The 9,524-nt window shown below is 37.1% G+C and overlaps 1 protein-coding gene across 2 annotated transcripts in view; it reads left to right on the forward strand.

Annotated features, from left to right (window-relative positions):
* s100s (S100 calcium binding protein S) overlaps positions 1-9,317 on the forward strand; it is a 28,038-nt gene extending 18,721 nt beyond the window's left edge. For both annotated transcript variants that reach the window (XM_061897449.1, XM_061897448.1), the window contains one exon: positions 5,807-9,317. In XM_061897449.1, coding sequence (XP_061753433.1) covers positions 5,807-5,986 — 180 coding nt within the window. In that variant the 3' untranslated portion in view covers positions 5,987-9,317. The remainder of the gene's footprint in view (positions 1-5,806) is intronic.
* The last annotated feature ends 207 nt before the right edge of the window (positions 9,318-9,524 follow it).

Below are 9,524 nucleotides of genomic sequence, written 5' to 3' on the forward strand. Positions count from 1 at the left end.
TCCTGGCTTCATTGTTTGCTTCTCGCTTATGTCAAGTAAGATTTGTCTGTTCCTTAGCCAATGCTAAGTCTTAGCTTCCCGTTTGTTAGGCACGCTTGCCTTTTCGTTGTTTTGCCTGTATTTTGATTTTTGGATGATTTATTTAGATTTAGATTAAGATTTATTGGTGCCCGTGGGGAAATTCATTTTCACTGCCGTACATTTAAACATATAGACATTGCACATCACAAAACAAAAATAACAAAAAGACATCATACATGACCAACACATTTACAGGCTGTATCAGACGGGTCGGCCGGGCCTGCTCTTTAGGGCGGCTATAGCTGCAGGGATAAAGCTTGTATATAAGAATATATCAAGTCCTACCTTCACGCTTTCGTCCGGAGTTGTCAGTTTTGCATCACGAACCGCAGTAAGCCTCAACCAGACAATAAAAATTGTATTGTTGGTCTTGTAAAATAGTGTCATTTTTGGAGTAAAATGATGACTTTTGTCAGAGTTTTGCCAAGTAAAATTCCGATTATTATTATAAAATTGCCAAAATTTTAACGTTTTCTTATAAGATTGTGACTTTTTAAGCTTTTATTGTAAAATTGTCACTGTTATTGAGTAGAATTCCAACTTTCATCTTAATATCGAACACATGTTCAGTTTTTCTTGTAAAATTTTGACTTGCAGTATTATAATACTGCCAAAATTGTGACCCTTTATTTTGTGAAATTCCTACTCAATTTTTCACAACAAGCTTTTTTATATTTGCGTAGTATGCATATATTATTAATGTTGTAAATATAAATCTTTATATATTTAGAAAGGGTGGTCCTAAAGAAGTGGGCATTATTTGCAGGTCTCAAGAAAGTGTGTGTGTGTGTGTGTGTGCGTGTGTGTGTGTGTGTGTGTGTGTGTTTGTGTGTGTGTGTGTGCGCGTGCACGTGCGTGTGCGTACGCGTGTGTGTGTGTTTGTGTCAAATTTCAGCAATAAAAACATGTGTGATCAGTTAAACAGTACAGGTTATTCATATCAACAATCATACACATAAAAAGAATGGCCGAAAAAGGATTAGGCCGAAGCCAAAGCTTATATTTGCCTATCCCATACCAGTCAGGGGTCACCAACCTTTTTGAAACCAAGAGCTACTTCTTGGGTACTGATTAATGCGAATGGCTACCAGTTTGATACACACTTAAATAAATTGCCAGAAATAGCCAATTTGCTCAATTTACCTTGTTATTATTAATAATTAATGATATTTATCTTTGTGGAAACACTGATCATCTTAACGATTTCTCACAATAGATATATATAGAAACAGATAAATATAGAAAAAAAAGGAAAAAAAAAGGGTATTTCTGTCGGTCATTCCGTCGTACATTTTTTTTCCTTCTACGGAAGGTTTTTCGTAGAGAATAAATGATGAAAAAACACTTAATTGAACGGTTTAAAAGAGGAAAAAAACAGGAAAAAAATTACAATTAAATTTTGAAACATAGTTTATCTTCAATTTCGACTCTTTAAAATTCAAAATTCAACCGAAAAAAAGAAGAGAAAAACTAGCTAATTGAAATCTTTTTGAAAAATAAAAAAAAAGAATTTATGAAACATCATTAGTAATTTTTCCTGATTAAGATTAATTTTAGAATTTTGATGACATGTTTTAAATAGGTTAAAATCCAATCTGTATTTCGTTAGAATATATAACAAATTGGACCAAGCTATATTTCTGACAAAGACAAATCATTATTTCTTCTAGATTTTCCACAATTGTTTTTTTAAAGGAATTCAAAAGACTTTGAAATAAGATTTAAATTTTATTCTAAAGATGTTGTAGATTTGCCAGAATTTTGGGGGGAATTTTAATCATAATGAGTTTGAAGACATTTTTCACAAATATTCTTCTTTGAAAAAACAGAAGCTAAAATGAAGAATTAAATTAAAATGTATTTATTATTCTTTACAATAAAATAAAAAAAATACTTGAACATTGATTTAAAATGTCAGGAAAGAAGAGGAAGGAATTTAAAAGGTAAAAAGGTATATGTGTTTAAAAATCTTAAAATCATTTTTAAGGTTGTATTTTTTCTCTAAAATTGTCTTTCTGAAAGTTATAAGAAGCAAAATTTAAAAAATTAATGAATTTATTTAAACAAGTGAAGATCAAGTCTTTAAAATATTTTCTTGGATTTTCAAATTGTATTTGAGTTTTGTCTCTCTTAGAATTAAAAATGTCGTGCAAAGCGAGACCAGCTTGCTAGTAAATAAATACAATTTAAAAAATAGAGGCAGCTCACTGGTAAGTGCTGCTATTTGAGCTATTTTTAGAACAGGCCAGTGTTCTACTCATCTGGTCCTTACGGACTACTTGCTGCCGGCGGGCACCGCGTTGGTGACCCCTGCTATACCTTCACGGAAAATTAAATTGCGATGTGATGAAAGTATTTGTTACTATTTTTTATATTTCCTCTGTCATGAGTCATGGCACGTTTAAAGACTGTCGAAAAATAGAACTTTTCAAGCAGGAACGAACTAATGCAGATATTTTTCAAAAGCCACACCAGTGTCAAAATACAATAAACGCTCCTGGCATGTGGAGGATCTTTCAATAGTTGTTTTTCGTAGGTTCCTAAAAAAAGCAGAGCATCCCTGTCGTAAAAATGACTGTAAGGTTGTTGCAGTGGATTGTTAAAAACAGCAATCTTTACAGGTGTGTGTTTTTGAATTAAATTCCTAAAAACGGACAAGCGGTGGGAAATGGATGGATGGGTGCAATATTGGCTGCATCTCTGATAATTGTTTGTGTGTCATGTTGTTCCAGACCACAGCAAATGTTAAGATCCTTATTTTGTGTGTGCTTTCATAGATAAGATTTTTGACCAGCATTTTTTAGTAGATCCTTAAAAGCAGCAGAGCGATTCCTGTCATTAAAAAGGGTCTTTGGCTAACATTTTTTGAGTAGCTTCTTAAAAACAGCAATGCGCTCCTGTCAAATGGATGTTTGACTAGTAGTATTTTTTTTTTTTTGTAGGTCCCTTAAAACAGCACAGCCCCCCTGTCGTAAAAATGATCGTTGACTGTAAGGTTGTTGCAGTCGATTGTTAAAAACAGCTGTCATTCAGAGGATCTTTACAAGTGTTTACAGGTGTGTGTTTTTGAATTCAATTCCTAAAAACCGATAAGCGATGGGAAATGGATGGATGGGTGCAATATTGGCTGCATTTCTGATAATTGTTTGTGTGCCATGTTGTTCCAGACCACAGCAAACGTTAAGATCCTTATTTTGTGTGTGCTATCATAGGTAGGATTTTTGACCGGCATTTTTGGAGTAGCTTCTTAAAAACAGCAAAGCGCTCCTGTCAAACGGAACTTTGTCTAGTGTTTTTTTTTTTTTTTTTTTTTTTTTTTTTTAGTTTCGTAGGTTCCTAAAAACAGCAGAGCACCCCTGTCATAAAAATGACCCTTGACTATGGGGTTGTTAAAGTCGTTTTTCAAAACGACTGTCACTAAGAGGATCTTTACAAGCGTTTACAGGTGTGTGTTTTTGAATAAAATTCCTAGAAACGGATGAGGGGTGGAAAAATGGATGGATGGGTGCAATATTGAATGCATTTCTGATAATTGTTTGTATGCCATGTTGTTCCAGACCACAGCAAATGTTAAGATCATTATTTTGTGTGTGCTTTCACAGATAAGATTTTTGACCAGCATTTTTTAGTAGAACCTTAAAAGCAGCAGAGCGACTCCTGTCATTAAAAAGGGTCTTTGGCTAACATTTTTTGAGTAACTTCTTAAAAACAGCAATGCGCTCCTGTCAAATGGATCTTTGACTAGTAGTATTTTTTTTTTTTGTAGGTCCCTTAAAACAGCACCGCTCCCCTGTCGTAAAAATGATCGTTGACTGTAAGGTTGTTGCAGTCGATTGTTAAAAACAGCTGTCATTCAGAGGATCTTTACAAGTGTTTACAGGTGTGTGTTTTTGAATTCAATTCCTAAAAACCGATAAGCGATGGGAAATGGATGGATGGGTGCAATATTGGCTGCATCTCTGATAATTGTTTGTGTGTCATGTTGTTCCAGACCACAGCAAATGTTAAGATCCTTATTTTGTGTGTGCTTTCATAGATAAGATTTTTGACCAGCATTTTTTAGTAGATTCTTAAAAGCAGCAGAGCGATTCCTGTCATTAAAAAGGGTCTTTGGCTAACATTTTTTGAGTAGCTTCTTAAAAACAGCAATGCGCTCCTGTCAAATGGATGTTTGACTAGTAGTATTTTTTTTTTTTTGTAGGTCCCTTAAAACAGCACAGCCCCCCTGTCGTAAAAATGATCGTTGACTGTAAGGTTGTTGCAGTCGATTGTTAAAAACAGCTGTCATTCAGAGGATCTTTACAAGTGTTTACAGGTGTGTGTTTTTGAATTCAATTCCTAAAAACCGATAAGCGATGGGAAATGGATGGATGGGTGCAATATTGGCTGCATTTCTGATAATTGTTTGTGTGCCATGTTGTTCCAGACCACAGCAAACGTTAAGATCCTTATTTTGTGTGTGTGTTTGTTTGTTTGTTTTGGTTTAAAAAAATAAGAATAAAAAAAAAGATTATCAAATGCATAGGCAGTTGTGTAATAATATCATGAAGTGAATCCTAATACATGAATATTCCTATTTTACTTGTTACAATTTGCCCTCTAAGGGCAGCCATACTGGTGATGAGGCCCTCTATCATAGGTAGGATTTTTGACCGGCATTTTTGGAGTAGCTTCTTAAAAACAGCAAAGCGCTCCTGTCAAACGGATCTTTGTCTAGTGTTTTTTTTGTTTGTTTTTTTAGTTTCGTAGGTTCCTAAAAACAGCAGAGCACCCCTGTCATAAAAATGACCCTTGACTCTAGAGTTGTTAAAGTCGTTTTTCAAAACGGCTGTCACTAAGAGGATCTTTACAAGTGTTTACAGGTGTGTGTTTTTGAATAAAATTCCTAGAAACGGACGAGGGGTGGAAAATGGATGGACGGGTGCAATATTGAATGCATTTCTGATAATTGTTTGTATGCCATGTTGTTCCAGACCACAGCAAATGTTAAGATCATTATTTTGTGTGTGATATCATTGATAAGGTTTTTTTTACCAGCATTTTTTAATAGATCCTTAAAAGCAGCAGAGTGACTCCTGTCATTAAAAGGGTCTTTGGCTAACATTTTTGGAGTAGCTTCTTAAAAACAGCAATCTGCTCCTGTCAAATGGATCTTTGACTAGTAGTTTTTTTTTGTAGGTCCCTAAAAACAGCATAGCTCCCCAGTTGTAAAAATTATCGTTGACAGTAAGGTTGTTGCAGTCGATAGTTAAAAAGAGCTGTCATTCAGAGGATCTTTATAAGTGTTTACAGGTGTGTGTTTTTGAATAAAATTCCTAAAAACGGACGAGCGGTGGAAAAATGGATGGATGGGTGCAATATTGAATACATTTCTGATAATTGTTTGTGTGCCATGTTGTTCCAGACCACAGCAAATGTTAAAATAATTTTTTTTTGTGTGTTTGTTTGTTTTGGTTTAAAAAAAATAAGAAATGAAAAAAAGATTATCAAATGCATTTTACTTGTTACAATTTGCCCTCTAAGGGCAGCCATACTGGTGATGAGCCCCTCAATTAAAATGAGTTTGATATCACTGGTGAGATTTTTTTGACACACAAGTGAAGGTACAGTATGTGCTTGTGCATGCTGCAACTCACAAGTACAGACAGGCCTGCACACACACACACACACACCGACACACACATGAGGGCCACATTCTTAACTCGTAACGCTTCCTGCTTGACAGAACTCCAAAGATAACGAGGCGGTGGAGAAGGTCATGAACGACTTGGATGCCAACAACGACGGCGAGGTGGACTTCACCGAGTTCATCATCCTGATGGGCGCCCTGACGGTGGCCTGCAACGACTTCTTCCTGGAGTTCAAGACGGACGACAAGCCCAAGGGCGGCGAGGCGGCGGAGTAGAACCGCTGAGTCAGGGCGAGGGGGCCGATGGAATGAGGGGTGGGGGGGAGGGGCTTGTAAATCACAGGAGATGAGGAGGCGGTCGAATTTTTGGTCTTACAATGTATTTCAACGACACACATTAGAGTACTGTGCAAAAGTCTAAAAAAAAAAAACAGTAAATTACACACACTATGCAGTATTACATTAAAAAAACTCAACAAACACACCAGCTTTAGTGAGAATCTGGATAAAAGTGCATGTTGAGTCCATATTTACATGTTCTGTTCAGTTAATGCTATTGTTGCAGAAGAGGGCTCCTATCATAGAGAGGATCTTTGATGCCTTTTTTTTGTAAAGGGTTATACTTGTATAGCGCTTTTCTACCTTCAAGGTACTCAAAGCGCTGTTCTACCTTCAAGGTACTCAAAGCGCTTTGACACTATTTCCACATTCACCCATTCACACACACGTTCTCACACTGATGGCGGGAGCTGCCATGCAAGGCGCGAACCAGGACCCATCAGGGGCAAGGGTGAAGTGTCTCGCTCGAGGACACAACGGACATGACGAGGTTGGTAGACGGTGTGACTTGAACCAGGAACCCTCAGTTTACTGGCACGGCCACTCTCCCAACCGTGCCACGCCGTAAGAGGTCCTTATAAATACAAGAGCATATAGAGGATCTTTGACTGGCATTCTTGCAGTGCGTCCAAAACAGCAGTGCGTATTTGACTGATCTTTGACTTGCGTTAGAAGAGCTCTTCAGGTATATACAGGATCTTTGACAAGTGTTTTTTGCAGCTGGAAACCGACAACAGTAGAATGCGCCGGTCATACAAGATCTTTGACTGGTGTTTTTCTTTCCAGAAGATTCCTAAAAACAGCAGAGTAGTCCTGTCATATAGTGGATATTAGATTGCTATTTTTAAAGCAGATTCTTAAAAATAGCGGAGTAGTACTGTCGTAAAGTGGATATTCGATTGCTATTTTTCAAGCAGATTCTTAAAAACAGCACAGTAGTCATGTTATAAAGTGGATATGCAATTTCTATTTTTAAAGCAGATTTTTTAAAAGCAGTACAGTAGTCATGTCATAAAGTGGGTATTAGATTTCTAGTTTTAAAGCAGATTCTTAAAAATAGCAGAGTAGTCCTGTCATAAAGTGGATATTAGATTGCTATTTTTGAAGCAGATTCTTAAAAACAGCAGCCTAGTCCTGTCATTAAGTGAATATGCAATTGCTATTTTTAAAGCAGATTCTAAAAAACAGCAGAGTAGTACTGTCATGAAGTGGATATTGGATTGCTGTTTACTAGTGTTTTTAAAGAAAACTGCGAACTAATGTCTTGTGGAAAATCTACAACAACAGTGAAGAGTTCATTTCACATTTTTTCCAGCAGATACCTGAAAACAGCAAAGTGTTCCTATTATATAAAAGATCTTTGATAAGAATGATTAAAAACAGCAGAGCGCTCTGGTTATATAGAGAACCTCCAACTACAGTTTTTGCAGCAGGTCCTTAAAAACAACAGATCACTTCTGCCATGATGATAATCTTTCAATGCAGTTTCTGCATAAGGTCCTTAAAAACAGCGGCGTACTCCTGCCATAAAGGGGTTCTTTGACGGGATTTTTTCCGCCCAACAAATTCCTAAAAATAGTTCCAGTTTATACAATTTATCTGTGACTTATGTTTTTAAATACAACAGCAAACTCATGTCTTATGGAAAATCTACAACAACAACAGTTAAAAGTTCCTTCCACATAGAGGATCTTCGACTACCATTTTTTCCAGTAGATTCCTAAAAACAGCAAAGTGCTCCTATCATGAACTAAAGCCTTCAAAACTGCAGATTGTTCCTGTATTTGAGTATGTTTGACAAGTTTGTTTTAAGTCATTGTATTTTTTCATTATTGATGCCTGCGCCATAATAGCCTTGCTAGCCACAACAACGCTAACGTACTTTTGCACAGTACCCTGCCAGCATCCACAAACACAAGGGTCAGTGAATGCAACACATGCTACTCAGAGTGTTTCCCGGACAAAATGAAGTTAAAGGGGAACATTATCACCAGACCTATGTAAGCGTCAATGTATACCTTGATGTTGCAGAAAAAAGACCATATGTTTTTTTAACCGATTTCCGAACTCTAGAAGGGTGAATTTGGCGATATAAACGCCTTTCAATTGTTCGCTGTCGGAGCGATGACATTTCACCCGTGACATTACAATGGGAAGCAATCCGCCATTTCCTCAAACACATTACACACACAAGTCAAATCAGCTCTGTTATTTTCTATTTTTTCGACTGTTTTCCGTACCTTGGACACATCATGCCTCGTCTGTGTGTTGTCGGAGGGTGTAACAACACCATCAGGGACGGATTCAAGTTGTCTTTTGTGGAGTGTGCATCGATTAGCACGGCATGCTAATCGATGCTAACATGGCAGAAATGGCAAGAATGTGTGGATATCCTGCGACACTCAAAGCAGATGCATTTCCAACAATAAAGTCAACGAAATCACAAAAGTGAGTTTTGTTGAAGTTATTGACTTATGTGCTAATCGGACATATTTGGTCATGACTGCCAGCTAATCGATGCTAACATGCTGTTTAGGCTAGCTGTATGTACATTTGTAGCTATATTTGCATCCAGCCTTTCCCTCCACCCACATTTAATGCCAAACAAACACTTACCAATCGACGGATTTAAGTTGCTCCAGTGGTCAAAAGATGCAATCGTTGGTTAGAAGGCGATCGCCGAATAACTTCAATAGCTATTCGCTCAATAGCTTCAGTTTCTTCTTCAATTTTGTTTTCGCTATCTGCCTCCACACTCCAACCATCCGTTTCAATACATGCGTCATCTGTTGAATCGCTTACGGCGCTGAAATCCGAGTCTGAATCCGAGCTAATGTCGTTATATCTTGCTGTGCTATCCGCCATGTTTGTTTGTATTGGCATCACTATGTGACCTCACAGGAAAATGTACGGCTGGATTTACAGATAGCGAAAATCAGGCACTTTAAAGCATTTTTTCAGGATATTCCATGATGGGTAAAATTTTGAAAAAAAATTTGAAAAATAAATTAAGCCACCAGGAACTGATTTGTATTGGTTTTAACCCTTCTGAAATTGTGATAATGTTCCCCTTTAAGAAATGAAATAAAGGGAGGTGATGTGAATTCCTGTGAATACAAATGTAATATTAAATCAGAGTTTATTATATTATTGCCTCCAACAGTGGGATTTTTTTTTTTTTTCCTCCTTCTCTGCGCGCCTATTTTGTAATCTTTTTTGGTAATGACTCATGCATTCCTTCCAAATATTAAATGTGGGGTTTAACCAACGCGTTGTTTGTTTCCTGCACATCTTTTTCTAGTCAAGTGTGAACTGAACAATGTCATAGCAATGTGTTACTTTCATGAGTGTGTGTGCGTGCGTGCGTGCGAGTGTGTGTGTGTGTGTGTGTGTGTGTGTGTGTGTGTGTGTGTGTGTGTGTGTGTGTGTGTGTGTGTGTGTGTGTGTGTGTGTGTGTGTGTGTGTGTGTGTGTGT

This window comes from Nerophis ophidion, linkage group LG04 (assembly GCF_033978795.1).
Source record: "Nerophis ophidion isolate RoL-2023_Sa linkage group LG04, RoL_Noph_v1.0, whole genome shotgun sequence".
NCBI classification, from domain to species: Eukaryota; Metazoa; Chordata; class Actinopteri; order Syngnathiformes; family Syngnathidae; genus Nerophis; species Nerophis ophidion.